Source organism: Rana temporaria, chromosome 3 (assembly GCF_905171775.1).
Source record: "Rana temporaria chromosome 3, aRanTem1.1, whole genome shotgun sequence".
Classification (NCBI taxonomy): Eukaryota; Metazoa; Chordata; class Amphibia; order Anura; family Ranidae; genus Rana; species Rana temporaria.
This window is the reverse complement of record NC_053491.1, coordinates 432,070,488-432,090,161: the sequence shown is the minus strand read 5'-3', so window position 1 is coordinate 432,090,161 and position 19,674 is coordinate 432,070,488. Positions and strand designations below refer to the sequence as shown.

Below are 19,674 nucleotides of genomic sequence, written 5' to 3'. Positions count from 1 at the left end.
ATAGCATCCCTTTTGCAGTGGATGGAAAGATGTAATATTAATATTGTACAGGTTAATGGTCAGAGGGAATATGGAGGCCCTCTTACAGACTGGGTTGGAGAAACTCCTCCACTTGGGACAGAAATATTTATCAACAATATCCCTCAAGAGATCTATGAAGATAAATACATTCCACTGTATCAAACTAGTGAAACATTGTTTGTCTTCTGATGACTCTGATGTCTACTGATCAGATTACACAAGTTTGTGTCTCTCCCATTGTGTACCTCCTAGGTGTGAATTCCTATTGTTAATTAAGTCACCCATTGTTTCTGTCTGTTGGCTAATTTGGCAAACTCTTGGAGGTTCCTATGATGTGATTAGCCTTGTGTCAACCCTACCTCGTTATCTAACCATTGTGGGATGGTTATGTGTTCATGCTTATGATAATCTGTAATGTACTTTGTGTATCCAGGGTGGTAGACTGGGCTGAGCAGTCTGAGCTGGGTGGGATCTCTGATTAATCAAAGCATTGTCTTAGTGGGCACTGCGTCACCTACAGTGCCTTGAAAAAGTGTGATGTGCTATTTTCAGGCACTTTCATAATAAGTATATGGGGCCACAATATGTCCAATCCTGCCCCAAAGAAACTTCTGTAGAGCACATAGGGGTTTATTTGCTAAAGCTGGAGAGTGAAAAATCAGAATCACTTTTGCATAGAAACCAATCTGCTTCCATTTTTTATTGCCAAAGCTTAATTGAATAAGCTGAGCTTAAAAACGGTTTCTGTGCAGATGTGAGCCTGATTTTGCACTCCTCAGCTTTAGTAAATGTAGCGCTACCCCCGAAGGAGCCGCTGATTGTTTTGGGATTGGCGTATTAAGTTACCCTGCAATGTGTCTAGGGGTGATAGCAGTGAGTCAAAACAGTGAGCGAATGTCCAGACAGTGAATAAAGGTTTTTCTAATGCTTTATTTCCCGGCCAACATCAACATTTAGTGGGAAGAGCAGGTTGATGAAGAAAAGAGGAGAACCTTGCAGTATCAGGCCTGGATATTAATTGAGCATTCCTTGCTCAATAGAGTATCAAATTATAACTCGTCGCCACTCTTAGCTGGAGTGGGTAAAGTGCCCCCGGACAGACCCCTATAATAAGCCTGGCAGCCAAAGTGTCACTTAGGATTTGCTGGGAGGAACAGATCTCTCTCTCAGACCTGGCTCTAGGACCTCTGCCACAGGCCAATTACTTTAAGTGAGCTAAATTGATGAACAGAGCGAATCCTCCCAGTGGATTTGTAGCATAGGTCACCGGGTGACAGCAAACGTACCTGTCAGCATCCCGGTCACCAGATCCCTGATTGGTTCGTTCAAGCCCTGTTGGACAACCTGCCTTCGGGTTCTCCTCAAGCCGACCCCCCAATTGAATGGCACCCAGCCTGGGATCCTCTCAATAGAACCGGGAACCCAGTAAGTCACTAGGGTCCCCTTTTACCTCCGGATGAGGGTTTGTGTAGCCTGCAATTCTGGCCTGACGGGCCTCGCTGGCGGGGTCCATGGATGCGCGCACCCTGAAGGTGGATGCCGCACCTGGAACGGGGACCCCGCAAAGATTTTACAACACATGACACCTGTCACAGATATACCCTTACCCAGCATGCCTTGAGAGGAAGAACTTCTCTAATTGGCTGCTGGGCAAAACTTGCTCTGCCAGAACCCCTCTGGTGCCAACTGCTGGCCAGGGATGGTACCGCATCCCTGGAGCACAGACTGACCCAGTGGACATTTCTGGAATGACAGAAGTCCCAATTTAAATAAATTGTGAATAGGAGCAAAGTAACTCTCCTATTCCCCACTAACTTTAGCATAGTGTCCATACTGAAAGTAAGGGGGCGCTACATAAGTAAATCCCATAGTGTCTAAAAAGTGTGGAAAAATATGCAAAAATATCCTCTCCCATTCCCTCTCTGTTCAAAACCTCATACAAAGTAATACTGTATATACTGTAAGGACATAGGGAGAAGCTCTGTCCCATTCACTTGTCTAAATTTCAGCTTAAGAGCCAATAAGGAAACTCTGGAAATCATAAAAAATAAACCAAAAGCGCCACCTGCTGACTGCATATGAAATTACAAAATAGTCATTTAAAATATTTCTTAGCTACCTGCCTGATAACCAAATGTAAATGTTTATGAGGGGGGAACTAATGCGCAAAACCAAAACCTAGCCAAAGGCACTAAAACTCTATAGTAGGTAATAACAATTAGTTAAAATAATAAAAAAGGCAGCAGCCACTACCAAAAGGTGTTCACACACCGAAAATCAATGTTAAAATGGGGGGTGTAATGGCGCTTACCAATAACATTTTATTGACTGGAAAATCTTTTTTAGTCATTGTATATATATTTTTTTTTATCTCATTATATTCACAATCTCCATCCCGCACATCATAGTTGTTGATGTATGGTGGGATATAAGGAAATAGGAGTGGAACACGTTTTATTGGATACTTCATACATCATTGTGCGTTTATGTGGAATATATTTTATTGTTTATTTTATTGCACCCCCCATTTTAACAAATGTAAATGTTATATTTTGTCCTGCTCATAATTAATAAAGGGAATATATGCAAAACCACAACATGGTCTTTTTAAAAGTTCATAATATGGATAACTTGCATCAACAGACCTTTTAATTGCAATTCTCAAATTACTAGTAAAAACCTTTGTTCATCAGGCCTAACCCTCACATCTGTGCAAACAGCACAAACAACACCAAGAGTAAAGATGAATACACCAGTCCTTACATCAAGGTCATCAACTTTACATGTCACTTCTCAAAAACACTCAACGTCCCCACAGCAGCCACAGACAACACAGACAGGTGAGTAGTTCATTACCTCTTCTTCTGTAATATGCCATGGTGGTAGCTCAAAGTATAACTCCATCATTATCCCTTATTTCCATTACATTAAATATGTAGAGTAAGTCTTGTGAAGCAACAAAACAATATAACCAGTCAAATTTTGATGACAGGCCTAAAGGAAATCAAAAAGCCCTTTATTAACACAAGGTGAAGTACAGCATTGACTTCTTAAAGCATATCTACACCTAAAAATTAAAATGTATTATACTTCAGGTCACCACTGTTCATATGTTCTGGCTGTATTCATTTCTCTCAAAGCCAGAGAGATCACCTCTTGGACAGTTGTCATCAGCATAGGCATATCTACTGACATATTTCCCCTTACTCCTTTTTTTGTGACAATTTGAAAATGTGTGAGTCTTGATCTTAAAGTGGAGGTTCACCCGGAAATGTTAATTTTTAACCTTAGATTCATGCTCATTTTGTCAAGGGGAATCGGGTAGTTTTTTTAAAATCAAAGCCGTACTTACCGTTTTAGAGATGCATCTTCTCCGCCGCTTCCGGGTATGGGCTGCGGGACTGGGCGTTCCTACTTGATTGACAGGCTTCCGACAGGCTTCCGACGGTCGCATCTATCGCGTCACGATTTTCCGAAAGTAGCCGAACGTCGGTGCGCAGGCACCGTATAGAGCCGCACCGACGTTCGGCTTCTTTCGGCTACTCGTGACGCGATAGATGCGACCGTCGGAAGCCTGTCGGAAGCCTGTCAATCAAGTAGGAACGCCCAGCTCCGAAGACCATACCCGGAAGCGGCGGAGAAGATGCATCTCTAAAACGGTAAGTACGGCTTTGATTTTAAAAAAACTACCCGATTCCCCTTGACAAAATGAGCATCAATCTAAGGTTAAAAAAAATTTTTTGGGTGAACTCCCGCTTTAACACGATAGAACATCTTTGGGATGAATTTGAGCAGAGACTGCGAGCCAGGCCAACTCAATATTGAACCCTACAGACTAAGATTGGAATACCATTAAAGTTCATGTGCGTGTAAAGGCAGGTGTCCCAATACTTTTGGCAATATAGTGTATGTTGCTGCACATGCTACTGTAAATTCAAAAAGTTTCTGTCTATTAAATCCTGCTTTTAATTAAATTATATCTGGTGATGCTACTGCCAAGGTTTATTTCCTGCTACTGCCTTTCCTAGGGTGACAATGCTTATTCAAATCAACTGTGGCATTGTCATGCTCTCAAGTTGTACTGCAAACAGTTGTGCCAATGCGCCTTGCAGTGCAGTCTTGGCAGTAAAACGGTAATGTTCATTACCTGCTTGATAAGGAAACTCTGTCAATCATGTAAAAATAAACCAAAAGCGCCACCTGCTGACTGCATATGAAATTACAAAATAGTCATTTGAAATATTTCTTAGTTACCTGCCTGATAACCAAATTTAAATGTTATATGTTGTCCTGCTCATAATTAATAAAGGGAATATATACAAAACCACTACATGGTCTTTTTAAAAGTTCATAATATGGATAATTTGCATCAACAGACCTTTTAATTGCAATTCTCAAATTACTAGTAAAAACCTTTGTTCATCAGGCCTAACCCTCACATCTGTGCAAACAGCACAAACACCAAGAGTAGAGATGAATACAGCAGTCCTTACATCAAGGTCATCAACTTTACATGTCACTTCTCAAAAACACTCAACTTCCCCACAGCAACCACAGACAACACAGACAGGTGAGCAGTTCATTACCTCTTCTTCTGTAATATACCATGGTGGTAGCTCAAAGTATAACTCGTAAGTTTTGGGAAGCAACAAGACAGTATAACCAGTCAAATTTTGATGACGGGGCTAAAGCAAATCAAAAAGCCCTTGTTCCTAGGAAGAGAACACATGAACAAAGAAAGGGGAAAGCTATATTTTTTAACACAGATGTAGCGCACCCCCTAAGGAGCCGTTGGTTTAATGGACCCTCTGAAATTAGTTTCCTTCTCAGGTTAGCCCGTACCGCTCTGACACACCTCTCTATTAGAAATCAATTAGTCAAGTAATGCAAGATGACACAAACTGTGACTAGAATGAGATAACACAAATTCCTGTAGTTATTTCTGCCGACTTTCTTGGGGCCCTTACAGTGGTGCACTGATTGTGGTATTGGGTGGCTTCTGGCTGCTTCCAGTTCTGGAGAGCAGAATATTGAGGGGCTTTGGTAGAAATAACTTGCAGAAAATGCTGAAACAGTAGTGAAAAAACATGCAACAAGTTTGAGGAAAAGTTAAAGTGGTTATGGGCCAATGGGAAAAATCCTGGATAGGTGGTATGGCAATGCTCAGTGGTTTGCTAAGTGAGCGAGGCAATGTCTAAGGACAAACTGTGTTGGGCTAAAGTTTTAGTTCCTGCTGTGCAGCGTATTTACTGGGTTGACAAACCTCTCACCAATCCTGCACTTCAGCTGTGGATGCTGACGATAGAGGGGCCCCTCATGGATCGATGGTTTGAACTCCAGTAAACCTGCTCTGTACTTCTGGAGATATATTGTCCTTAAAGCGGTTGTATTCCTAAATCTGTAACTTTGAATTTAATTATGTCTCCTAATCTCCCCAATCTATTGCCATTTTTTTAGCCTACCTGCCTCCTTTCCGTGTTATCTCTATATTTCCGAGTAATGACGTCGATACGCGCATGCGCCCTATCATTTGATAATTCCGGCAGGCCGAGACCCTGCCGGAAACATTCTTTGTGTATGTCGGGGCTGCATCATTTCCTGTTGATGTCAGCCCCGACATCCCGCGATGTTTAGTCAGATATTTCCTCCCCAAGAGAATCATGGTTACCTTGTGACTCCTACGTCACAGGGGGTGAAAGAGACAGACGGCGCAAGTTTCAAAGAAGCAGAACTACAGAGAGGAGCCTGCTTATTGACTGATACAGCTGGGCTGCATACATATTCAAAAGTAATGAATAGTTTATTAATGTATTACGCCTATGCCTCGTTTCCGTAGTAACCGGAAAACGAAGAAGAGGCTTGGCTATGTTATTACTGCGCATGAGCGGGATTACTGCGACGATTAGGTACTATGGGCGGAAGTAATTATCATATCAGACTAGGAAGACCACAGTGAAGATGGCACCAGCGAGGATACAAGAGAAACAGGGAAAAATTAAGATATAAATAAAGTAAGATAAAGAATTTATGTACATACATAGCGATCAATCGTTTTTAATTTAAGATGTCTTTCATAATCTTAGGAAATTGTAATTAATGCTGGAGGGTTTATTACCGCTTTAAAGGGTTCTTGTGCCAGCACCTGGCTACATGGATATGATCTGGTTTTACTTTAAAACATCTGCTGTACTTACCTCCCCTCCAGCAATCTGACATCCGCAAGCTTCTTTTGTAGCTGTTGACATCTTTGCCCAGTCTTCTTCCAGGTTTGGTGGCTTTGGCCATTTTGATTAACTGTCCTAGGATGACATAACTCCTTTATTCATTTAGCAGAAGAGGATGTGGCAGACAGAAGATGAGCTGTTACTGCAGAAGAAACATACAGAATCTATTCTGCAATAAAAGCCTACCTACCAGCAATGTTTCACAGTACTGATATAGTTCCACAATAAAAGGAATGAAGTACTCTTTTGGGAGAGTTTAGCTCACCTTTAGATTCTCTTTTATTTTCTCAGATTACAAGGGATGCCATTCAGAATATAGCAAGGCGCTAGAGGAATGTAAGAAGTCCATGAATCAGGTGTGTATTGGTTCTGTACTGTATGATGATACTGTAAGGCTAAGTTCATATTTATGTGATGCAGTAAAACATGCCTGAAAAATTCACATCTTTTTCAGGCACGTGGCTGTGTAATTAATTCTTAATTGCACCCCAGCACACATGGCAGTGCAATTCATTTTTAATGGCACCCCAGTGCACCTTGCTAATTTGTGAGAAAAATCACACTCCAAAACGCATGGTAACAAAGTGCCCATACGTTTTGGTGTGGGGTAAATAAAAAAAGGGTGCTTTCATCTCTTTGGTGCAATTTTTTTTTAAATGGGCTGCCCTAAATACCTAACACCGAAACGCAAATGCACCATCACATCTGCATAAGTGTGAATGAAGCCTAAGGCCTCGTACACACGACTGAGTTTCTCGGCAAAAAACAGCAAGAAACTTGCTGGGAGATATTTTTTTGCCGAGGAAACCGGTCGTGTGTACATTTTCGTTGAGGAAACTGTCGAGAAACTCGACGAGCCAAAAAGAGAGCATGTTCTCTATTTCCTTGAAGCCCCATACACACTATCAGTTTTCCTGACGGTTTTATCATCAGGTTTACCAAAACCATGTAGTGCAAGGGCCTGCCTGATTGCATACAAATTGAAACTCTTGAGGTTTGACCTCATATTAGATGGTTTTGGTAAACCTGAAGAGAAAACCGTCATGAAAACTGATAGTGTGTATGGGGCTTAAGGGGAATGGAGATAATTGGCTTGTCGAATTTCTCGACAGCCTAACAAGGAACTCGACGAGCAAAACGATGTGTTTCGCCCGTCGAGTTCCTCGGTCGTGTGTACGAGGCTTAAGATGACCATGGGCAGTCCTGGTGCAGTGCCTTAAGTCTTTTGTGATTTGTGATACTGGATTCAAATGGTGTATTCATTGGTTTCCTCCAACCCGAAAAACACAGTGGTGGGTTTCTGAAACACTCAGAAGGTGAATGTGTGTGTTTGTATGACTGCTAGTTGGAAGATAAATAAAACTACACACTATGGACCAGATTCTCGTCCAGCGGCGTAATTTTGTGCGGGCGTAACGTATCCGCTTTACGTTACGCCTCCGCAACTTAGACGGGCAAGTGCTGTATTCTCAAAGCACTTGCTCCGTAAGTTGCGTTGGCGTAGCGTAAATCGGCTGGCATAAGCCCGCCTAATTCAAATTTGGATCAGGGGGGCGTGTTTTATGTAAATGTACTGTGACCCGACGTGATTGGCGTTTTTCCCGAACAGCGCATGCGCCGTCCGTGGAATTTCCCAGTGTGCATTGCTCCAAAGTACGCCGCAAGGACGTCATTGTTTTCGACGTGAACGTAAATGACGTCCAGCCCCATTCACGGACGACTTACGCAAACAACGTAACTTTTTCAAATTTCGACGCGGGAACGACGGCCATACTTAACATTGGTACGCCGCAGTTATACATCATATAGCAGAGGCAACATTACGCCGGGAAAAGCCTAACGTAAACGGCGTAACTTTTCTGCGTCGGCCGCGCGTACGTTTGGGAATTCGCGTATCTAGCTAATTTATATATTTGAACGCGTAAATCAGCTTACACGCCCCTAGCGGCCAGCGTAAAAATGCAGTTAGGCTCCGACGGCGTAAGAGACTTACTCCAGTCGGATGTAATAGAAATCAATGCGTAACTGATTCTAAGAATCAGGCGCATAGATACGACGGCTCGGATTTGGACTTACGACGGCGTACATGGCGCTACGCCGTCGTAAGTCCTCTGAGAATCCGGGCCTTTGTGCTTATTACCCTTTCGTGTTTCACCTTTCCCATTCAAGTGTAAAGCCACCCACGACCACTGTATACTTGTTTTATACTTACCATTCCTTGTTTAATTACGACCACCATCAAAATATTTGATAATATGACATTTATGTTTTTTGTTTTGATATAGGATGCATTTTGCAATTTGTTGAGACAAAATGCCCGTATTCAAGAAACTTCATGTCAAAGAAATGACACCAACATTACTGTGCAGGTAAGAAAATATAATATGGCTGTAATTGTCATGAAGTAGATTGAAAGTCAAACATTGCCAACAGATCTAATGTTACCTTTCAGGCTCGATTCACACTAATGCGTTTTTTGGTGCATTTTGCATTTTGCAGAAAAGCAGGGACATTTTTTAACATGGGTTCCTATGGAACATGTTCACATCAATGCTATTTTGTGCCTCTGCGTTTTTGGAAAGGGTCAGGGACTTTTTTCCCCACAAAAAGCAGCGTTTTGCATGTAATAGAAGTCAATGGACCCGCATCCAAAACGCAAGTACCGCGTTTTACCGCATGTTTACCGTATTTTTGTCGCGATTTGCGTTTTTGTTTTTTTTACCTGGTTTTTAAATGAAATGTACAAAAATTAAAATTGATGTAAAAAAAAATAAAACGCAAAACGCAAATCGCGGCAAAATCGTGGTAAAAACGCAAGTCAAAAAACGCAAAAAGCACTGCAAAAATGCTCAAAAGCAACATGCATAGGTGTGAGAAAATGTCTCTTCTTTCCTGAAGTCGATTTTTCCATTCCAGAGGCTTATTACCTCTGCTGTTACTCTGCTTTGAAAAGGTTTTTCTTGTAATTTTTCCTTTTTTACAGCTGGTGCATTTCACTGTGTGATCACATGGACTCATTTTTATTCCACTTGCATATTTATTCTCACTTTTTTTCTTTATTATATCAGGTCTTATGTGTGAATGCAGTTTAAATGTTTTTTCTCCTTGGCAGTGTTAACCACCTCATTGCAGTTCAGCTGATACAGTTCATTTGTAATTTTAGCCTTTGCAAGTAAGGTATTCCCTTTTGTAATGGGACCACTGTCATCTTGGAAGGTCACTACATTGCCTTGTTTTATGAGCATCCTCACTGACAAAAGATTTGTTTCGAGAGCAGGGACATAGAGGACATTTTTGACAGGTATCTTTCTGGTGACACTATGGGAAATAAGACAGTAAAGAAAACAGTCTACTTTTCCTTCTAATTCTATTATTTGCCTACTAGCTGTTCTGATTGTTTCTGTTTTACTCTGGTCGAGGTGAATAAAGAAATTTCTGTCATTTGTCATGTGACTCGTAGCTCCTGAATTAACACACCATTCCAGCAAAGATTGAAAAAAAAATCTGTTTCTTCCTTCACACTTTTGGCCTTTTGTCGTTTAGTTTGTTTTTGCATTCTAGTTTTGCAGGTTCTGCAATCTGCTTTTAAATGGCCTTGTTTCTTGCACACAAAATATTCACGTGTTTCCTGGTGAATGTTACTGTTTTTATTCCTTTTTTACATCTTTAAAACAGACTCTGTGACAGAAGCTCCGTCATTATTAGTGCTTTTTGTTTTAGCTTATATTCATTCTAAAGCTTGCCCTTAACATATTCCAATGTCAGTTCATCATCTGGATGTGCATCAAGTGCTGTGACAAGCGTTTTATAGCTTTCTGGTAAACCACTAAGTAATGGTGCTGTGACATGAAAATCTTGTATTTCTTTTCATATACTGTATCTCCCAGGCATTCAACCATTTTCAAGGTGTGCCTCATTTAATTATGCATATCCTGGCCTTTCATAAGCTTGGTTTGATATAGCTTTTTTAATCAAATACAGTTCATTGCTGAGATTAGCTCTTTCATGCACTTTTTGTAATCCTTCCCAAATATATTTAGCAGTTTCACACTAACATATATGTATTATCTGTTCATCTTCTATGCTAAGAGAGATTGTGCTCTGAGCTTTCACTATCCACTCATCTTAAGGGTGTTCTGGCATGACTTAATTCATACATTTCCATATACCGTCTCTTATTAGCAGCATTTGCATCTTGAATTTCAATGACTGGTAGTTCTGGTTTGTCAGATTATCTGCTAACAGGAAACTTTATTCAGAGAAAAGACATTTACTATAGAGCAGGAACAAATGTGTTAGCACTGCCATCTACTGGTTAAAGGATATATCTGTACTGAATACTGATGTAGTTGTACAAAAATATATGAACATTGTATTTCAACAATATGAAAAAAAAGGAAAAATTTATATGTGCATGTCTTATGAGAAGCTTGCAAAGGACAGATAACCAATTTTGCCTAGAGATACGCTTTAAATAACGATAGTAGAGTTTCAAAATTACAGTGATATGTGAGATATAACATTTAGACACACAATAGTGAATTGTTTGTTATAGTAATCTGAACCCTTGGAACTGATCCTGACTGCTGGATCATCCAGAATTTTCTCTCATCATTACCTCCTGACAACATTAAAGGCTAAGTTCACCTTTTCAATAAAATACACTTTGCAGTCAGCCTGCTGGTTGAATGAAAAAAATAAAACAGCTTACTGTATTGGCTGCGTAAAAGACTATCTCTGTCCCACACAAGATCTTGCATGCTCTGTGAGTTGAGCTCTCTCTCCCAGCATTACAGGAGCGAGTGCTGTTCTGCGTTGAAATCCCACAAGTGCGCAGTGTGCTGAGCAACATGGTTCAGTGTTTTTGGGGTCTGCATCCACAGGCTTTTGTTTTTGCCGGAATTGTTTCCCGGAACAGAATGAAAAGTCAGCTTGATGAAGCTTAGAAAGGGAATCAATTGCAAGAGGCGAAATACTGGTCAGAATCACCAATTAAGGAGCTCAGATGGAACTTTCAAACTAATTTCAATTGAAAGCTGAATGCACCTGAAAAGTAGTTCTGCATTTTACATTTGCCAATCGACCGAAGCCCCTATTCTCTCATGGGTTATTCTTATTTCCACAGACATCACATTTGTGGTTTTAGTATGCAGATATGGTCATATCTCATTAAATTAGGCATTTACAGCACTGAAAGCACTTCCTCACTCTTTTAATGCCAGCGTTTGTTTTCAAACTTAAGGGGCATCTGAAAGCTGATTGTTCCCTTCTTATCCTTACTAGGCAGACCTAGTCCTCTCTGAATATGTGTGTGTCTGGTTTGTCTAATGCAATGATAACGTGGATCTAATGAGACTCTCCCTGGAACTTATCAGCTGTCCTATTATACAGATCATTTTTTGTATTTTTTTTTTACTAATCTTCTAGTAGAAAGATGCTTAAATGGAATGAAACCATACATGGATCAAAATTTGTCCGGTTTGACAGGGACTGGCCAATTTTCAATCCATGTATGCACACGTGGTTGTACAGAAGTTGATCTACTTCTGTACAACTGTCCTGTCATATTTTTGCTGCTCAATAAGTACTGCTGGCTATAGCCGGTGCAGTGTTATATTCTGCTGCCTATCCTAGAATGCTGCGGAAGTCACGTGACGGGCAACTGCGCATGCGCAATGCGCTCCAACGGCAAATGTGATGCGTTCCAGGGGATTAACGACACTACCCTTCAGTGAACCATCACAATTTGTCACGGGAGTGACGTATTACCATACACGGAGCGGGGGAGAGAGACCCATTCACAGCGAGAGAGAAATAAAGATATAGAGATAGTGAGATACATTCAGAGCGAGAGAGAGAGATCGTGTACATATATTATAGATAACGGAAGTAATGCACATAGGGGAGGTAATCCCCTCCCTGTGCCCCGGTTCTCTCTCAGTATCTGTATATCTGTATCCAGGGCTGGACTGGGACAAAAATTTGGCCCTGGACTTCATCCAGACCGGCCCACTTTAATTCAATAAAATGCTGCCCCCCCCCCCCCCCCCCGAAAAATCACGCCCACCAAAAGGCCCCTACATCCAATATTGTATATCATGAGAGGGTGAGAAAGAGAGAGAGAGAGAGAGAGGGGGGGGTGAGTGTAAGAAAAAGAGAGTGAGTGTAAAAGAGAGGGGGTGAGTGTATGACCCCTTTTTACACTGAGGCATTTTTTAGGCGCTTTTGGGCTAAAAATAGCGCCTGTAAAGTGACTGAAAAACGCTTCCTCTGCAGTCCCAGTGTGAAAGACTGGGGCGCTGCCAGGGCGTTACAAAAAGTCCTCCAAGCAGCATCTCTGTTTTAAAAAAAACGGCCCACAGAGCCACCGGCCCACCGGGAAACTCCCTGCAGTCCCTATGGCCAGTCAATCCCTGTCTGTATCCCTCTCTCGCTCTGAATGTATCTACGTATCTCTATATGTCTATTTCTCTGTCGCTCTGAATGGGTCTCTCTCTCTGTCCCCCCCGCTCCGTGTATGGTAATACGTCACTTCTGTCACAAATTGTGATGGTTCACTGAAGGGCAGTGTCGTGAATCCCCTGGAGCGCATCACATTTGCCGTTGGAACGCATTGCGCATGCGCAGTTCTCCGCCACGTGACTTAGGCAGCATTCTGCGATAGGGATCAAACGGTGACACTACACCGGCAATGCTGATCAGTGTATTCTGATGGTGGGGAAGTTAGAATACAAAGGCACAGTGGGAGGATTTCCCTATCCACCTTGAATATGTGGATGGGGGAATTGGATCATTTTAAGAATATAATGACCTTATTTGTTTCTTCTTTTATTTTGAGTCTACAGCTGTCTGCAAACATCAGACAGTGATTGACCAAGCATGTGTGACCCAGCTGCCAAAGATCTTTTTGCAAACATTGCCTGTGTCGGGACAAACAGTTTTGATTGGCCAAGAAAATGTAGCCCGGACAATTTTAATTTTCCTGAACAGGCACAGGCAGTGTTGTGGAAGTGCCCACAAACTTAAGAAAGTCCTCTTTTCTGATTATAAATGGCCTGGTTGGGCAAATGCTCTCTTTATATGTATATGTCATTTCTGTAGACCTCTGTACCTGTATGTTTTTCATTGCCTTTCACTTATTTATTTTCATAGCAAGTTGCTGAAGAGTTCACAGAAATTCTTAACCACACGATCTTGAACAATATAACTGCTTCTGAGCTACGTTCAGCTGTCTCTTCCATAGTGGAGACTGTGGAGACCTCACTGTTGGTAACGTTCTCAAAACACCCTAAGAATCAAAATATCAGTACGACCGAGCTGGGTAAGTGGTTGGACATAATGGCTTCAAAGATCTATTAAAATGGTTGCTGATACCACTGTATAGACAGCAAATATGCTTTACAATATCATATCAAGACTTTTACATCATACAGCTTCTAAAACCATTTATCATTTGGTATTGCACATACATATCCATGGGCAATCACAGAAAGTCTGTCACCAACCCCAAAAAATGCAGGTAAAGCACACAAAAGTCAAGCATTGAAAATATTTACTTAGTGTTCTTCCTTACAGTTCTTCCTTCCACATTCAATACTTCCCTCTTTTAACCCTGTTACCATATGTATCTTTTTTTTCTAATGCACACCAAACCACTTGCCCCCTGAACCCTGTTCACTCAGAACTACTATGATCACCCTCTTGCACTATCCTACACTCTCTAGCTCACATCTTCAATTTCTCCCGGTCTAATGACATCATCCCCAACCCTCTAAAACATGCATGCAGAGTCATTCCCATGCTTAAAAAGTCCTTGCTGGACCCACCAATTTTAATAACCTAAGACCCATCTCCTTTCACCGTTTACCTCCAAACTCCTAGAACACCTAGTCTACAACCACCTGAACTACCACCTAACTGATAACAACCCTTTTGACCCATTTCAGTTTGAATTTCACCCACAATACTCCAAAGAATTGCTCCTAAAATCTAAACTCACAACTCATGACTTACTAAATGCAAAAATCAATGTTCACTACTATGTACTCTTTCTCTCAGACTTCTCTGTTGCTTTTGATATAGTTGACCACCCACAAAAACTCCCCTGCCTTGGCATCTGTGACTCTGCTCGTTATCCTCTTACCTATCTCACTGTAGCAATAAAAACTGTATGAGAGGATTTCCTTTTTTATGGAGAAGTCAAAGCATACCTTCGGTCAAAATGTAAAGTCATATATATATTTCCACATTGTATTTCAATTAGTTCTAGCCTACACCTATTAATCTGAACATTCTGGTAGCTTGTAATCTTACTGTGTGAATATCCCCACACAATTACTGTACCTGTACATTTTGTCCTGTGAGTAGGCACTGCTGTGTCACACATTTCACAGAGCCTGCCTTCTGAACTAGGAGGAGTTTCAGGAGGCAGAGCCACTGCTTGCAAGTACCATGGTATATGTAGTTCTTAGGAACTGAAACTAAACAACAGAGGAGAAGCTGCAAAGTATGCATGGAATCCAGAAAGTTGTTGAAAGAGACAACGGATAGGCAGCAGTCACAACATGAAAGGGGATTTTTCAAGTACACTTATATTGGATTGTCAAAAATAATTATTGTCATCATTGCTGTTACAATGCTCATTTAAAAAAAAAAAAAAAGCATGTGCTGTGATCATTTATTTAGATTAGGTCTAGCTTTAGATATGCTTTAGGTATAGATTAGTTTCAGTTATTATTAGGGGTTAAAGCCCTTAAAGTTCTAGCCAAATCTTTTTATGGTTTTTATAATGTATTAAGGGTTACAAATGCTGTAAACTTTTTATTTCTGTCTTTGCCCCCTTTTTTGGAGATTTACTCACATTTCTTTTATACTTGGCAAGTTTTAGACAGAAGGGGAAGTAGGAAAATATTTCTTTACTTCCTGTCTGTTTTTAGGGGTGTAAGACAGAACTGGAAGCAAGGGGAAATCCCTCAGAGAGAAGACAGTCAGCAGTAAAAGCTTATTTTCCTATTTTGATGGGCAAATCATTTTTTAATAATCAGACATCAGATTATGCATAAGGCTAGATTTACACTAATGCAAATGTATGGTCTCTCCATGATTCTTTGTCTTTCTTCCAGAAGTTCACATGAAGGTTGCCATAGACATATGTAGTGGAGGAGAAACTTCCATAACCTTAACTGTGCTGGAGGACACCATGCAGGTCCCTTGTACACATGTGAGCGGAGATAGGGGTGAGTTCCGCTTTTATGTAATGATGCAAAGAGCAATATGCAAGCAGCAGAAGTCCATTACTGCTGTACAGAAATCACATTTTACTGTACAGCTCAAAAGAAACCTTTCTAAAAAAAAAAAATCTGCATCACACTTCTATATTAAATTACATATTATAGATTGTTACTAAACATTTTTTTTAAACACATCTCCCACAACAGTACAAAAATTCACATCCATTTTTTTAAACATTTAAAACCAGAAAACCTAAAAACCTTTAAACTATTTAAAACATAGTAGGTGGAGATGCCAAATCTCTAGATCACATTAGAGCACACCCTGGTGTAGCGTGATATGTCACTTCCACCCACAGTGGAACGCAGGTGGAGCGCAAATCGGCGTCCCTGCTTCCACTTTCTTTTTTACATTTGTATACACTTGTATTAATTGTATTTTTTTGCGTTTTTTTTTTAAATTTACGTACTTCACCATGGGAAATTGTCTTTCTTACCGATCCGGGAGGTTTGGTGGTGTTTGATCCCAATTGTCCTTGGAGGCTTTCTTTGCTAAATCGTGGAGACGAGTATCGGGACTCAATCTGTGCCATTTTGCTGTATGTGACTCCTGTAATGGGAGTCATATAGATCTGGTGAGAAGGCTGTGTGACCGGTGTTGGTGGAGGAAGATCTCTAGTCATCTATTGTTGGATCGATTGAACCATATGCACCATTGGAAATTATGTGATGGAAGTTGTGTGGACATTGCTCTACTCACAATATCTTGACTTTCTGGACACAGTACTAAAAGTTTAAAACATGCAATTTATACACACTGGAGATATCTGGTGGTATTATATGTTGATGCCTATATTGCTAATTTACACATCAATTTGCACGTTCACTGTATGTTTGTTAATCCGCTAGGGAAACCTAGTGGTCGAGTATTATCATTGCACTCACTTTGCACTATATTTATATTTGCTTTGCCAATGGAATACGGTGTGTGGTTTACTACATCTTTTTTTTACATTGTTCAATAAGGGCCCATGTGTGATGGTATTACTGTATAAAAAGATACACATCTGTGTTAAAGGGTATAGGCTAAATATTCCATCTTTATCGCATGTACATATTTTCTTCCTAGATGGAGCAATCTTCATTTCCTATAAAGGATTGGAATCTAAGTTGAACGCCAGCCTTCTTGGGGCATTAGGAGAAAGTGACAATGAAGATAGAGTGGAGATCAATTCCCCCATTATAAGTGGAGCCATCACTAGTCCCAATACAGCATACCTGGAACCCCCGGTGGTCTTCTACCTGAAACAACTAAAGGTCAGTACAGAAAAGGCAGCAAACTGATAATTTATTCATTTGTTCTATATCATGTATCCTCTCACCTATTGGAGCACAACCATCTGGGTCTACAAGCATATTTGCATATATCATTGTAGCTAGAAAACAATAGAACCATTTGGAGTTTTTTTTTTTTTTCTTATGGCGTTTTAGTGTCAAAATATTTGGTGTCATAACTTTGTTTTGGTGGTATAAAAAACCAGGACCACTATAAGATGCTGATAAAATGCTTACCAGGTTTAATTACCCTGGTTTTCTGATTCCACTAGGTATACAAACCAGCAGTAGCTAACATATTTTATTGAAATTGAGGCAAAAATTCTAAACATCACAGCCTGGTGCTGAGTTATTATCATCTGGCTTCCAGGGGCGCAGGTGGCTTATACAAAATCATACAGAAGCAAGCTACCCTTTTGAACTAGTATTGGGGGTACATTGGACCTCCAATGCCAGTCCAAAGGGATATCAATTTTAAACTCAACTGTTCACAAAGTATAAAGGTAATTTTTGAAATGTTCACTCACTTCTGACACTTTTGTGCTATTTTTAATAGGTAGCAAGAAGTCAAGTCTGTTTTTATGAAAAAAAAAGAAACATGAACATTGATCTAGAAAGCATTAGCTTCCCTGGAAGTTCATATGGCCCTCATTTCCTAAATAACCTATGCTCTCTCTTCAGTAAACAATCTATATAGACAATCTACAACCTATACCTTCTTTCCATTGATATCTCATTTCCTCCTCTCCCACCCTTTTTTACATTTCTTTTAACTAGTCTCACTTTTTCCCCTCAAAATTTTTTACTGGTCAATTTGACTTACTGTAGGCTCTCACCCTTTGTATTCTTTGGGGTTTATTTAATAAAGGCAAATACTTTGCAAGGGAATCTTATATGCTTATACCAAATGACATGCCAGGAAAAAAAAAACATGATTGGAAGATGGAAGTCAATAGTGCTTCACCTCTTTCATTAAAGCGGAGGTCCCACAGATTTTTTTTTATTAAAAGCCAGCATCTACAAATACTGCAGCTGCTGACTTTTAATAAATGGACACTTACCTGTCCAGGGTGCCCGCGATTTCGCCAGCCGAAGCCGAGCAATCGCTCGTCTCTTGTTTGCCCCGCCACCATCCTCGGTGAGGGAATCAGGAAGTGAAGCATTGCGGCTTCACTGCCCGGTTCCCTACTGCGCACCCTGTCCCGACGAGCTTGCGTGCAGAAGCGAACGCATACGTGAGCAGTGCCCGCATATGAAAACGGTGTTCAAACCACCCATGTGAGGTATAGCTGCGATCGGTAGAGCGAGAGCAATAATTCTAGACCTAGAATTTTTTAAACGTCGCTTATGAAGATTTTTAAGGGTAAAAGTTTGTCGCCATTCCACAAGCGGGCACAATTTTTAAGCGTGACATGTTGGGTATCAATTTACTCAGCGTAACATTATATTTCACAATATAAAAAAATGGAGGAAAAAAGAGGGGGATCAACCAAGGGATCCCAAACACTCTTACCTAGCTGTAGTATATTGGATATAATGGTTTATGAACGGCATTGATGACAATGGCTGGGGGCACTGTGGGAAGTGTCATTCCATGGGAGCAGAGGTGGTAACAACTATGGCGACCGGCCGCACCGACACCAGTGAGTAATCATAAAAGTAGGCTTTTGCAAAGTGAACAGCCTAATTTCCTGTGAATGAACTACAATTATTTCATTTGTCTAATGTATAATTTCAGAACAACACTGAAAAAATATTTATGAACAGGTGACATCATAAAACATACCAAGAAAAATGCATTCACATAGTCACACAAATTATCAAGGTGTGTAAAATAGGCTTTTTAATACCGGTATCTCTAAGGCAAGGTTCTCCAAGAGTCAATTCCAGACAGTCTTAATAGCTCTTTTCAAAATATCTTTTAAAAATCTGAAAAAGCTAAAGTTGGAGTTTTGCTTTAAGCTTAAGCCAAAACATTTTATTTCATTTTTGACAAGCAGGAAAGTAAGCCTCTGTAACTTAGCAAATTGTATTCCTTAATGTGGTAGTAAACCGCTGGGCCTTTTTTTTTTTGTACCCTGAAGGGTAAAGCCATGATATTCTAGTATGCATATTACCCTAAAACTAAGCCCTTCCAGCGCAGAACTGTCACCGCTGCAGGCACTCCCACCTTCACCTGGTCTTCCTTTTGGGTTCACGGACTCTGGCTGTGTGACTGGCCGGAGCCGCAATGATGTCATCCCGTGCATGTGAGTGGGAGCAACCATTTAAGGCACAGGACTCTAAAGGAATTGCTTGGGGGGCCTTTCCTTCAGAGCAAATGTACTGGTGACATCACTAGCTGCATCTACAGTAAATACCCCCTAAACGGTGCATGTTTAGGAGATATTTACACTACCTATAGGTAACCCTTATTATAGGCTTACCTAAAGGTAAAAGTCAGACATGGGAGTTTACTCCCACTTTAAAGAAGATCCTGTCAGTACTTGAATTGGTGAGACATTTTTGTAATGAGGACACAGACAAAAACAAAACATATTTTAGTAGAGTGGGAACTTTTGGCAATGTTTCTATTCCTTTGTGCTTTTCTATCTGGTTGACCACCACACTCCACCATTTTTTTGATGGGCTTGACAGGGACAGGAGGTGAGGGAAAATCTCACCGATGTAGTTGCAGACAGGGTGTCTCATTTCTCCCCTCTGTTGAAAACTAAAAAAAGCTACATTTGGCCTGGAGGACTCCGCTTTGCTCGGCAGGAGATCGGTCGGCTGAGCAGGCAGGTGACAGATCTGTCTCCACTCATTGTGCAGAGACAATGTCAAAACCCCTCTCTACTCTATGGGGACATTGATTATACAGCATT

General features: G+C 40.7%; 1 protein-coding gene across 1 annotated transcript in view; it reads left to right on the top strand.

Moving 5' to 3' along the window:
• The window catches only part of LOC120933246 (adhesion G protein-coupled receptor E3-like), an 89,701-nt gene that overhangs the window by 44,741 nt on the left and 25,286 nt on the right, over positions 1-19,674 (top strand). Inside the window, exons 5-11 of the mRNA XM_040346348.1 lie at positions 2,715-2,861; positions 4,448-4,591; positions 6,537-6,601; positions 8,531-8,614; positions 13,398-13,566; positions 15,368-15,481; positions 16,605-16,792. Coding sequence (XP_040202282.1) covers positions 2,715-2,861; positions 4,448-4,591; positions 6,537-6,601; positions 8,531-8,614; positions 13,398-13,566; positions 15,368-15,481; positions 16,605-16,792 — 911 coding nt within the window. The remainder of the gene's footprint in view (positions 1-2,714; positions 2,862-4,447; positions 4,592-6,536; positions 6,602-8,530; positions 8,615-13,397; positions 13,567-15,367; positions 15,482-16,604; positions 16,793-19,674) is intronic.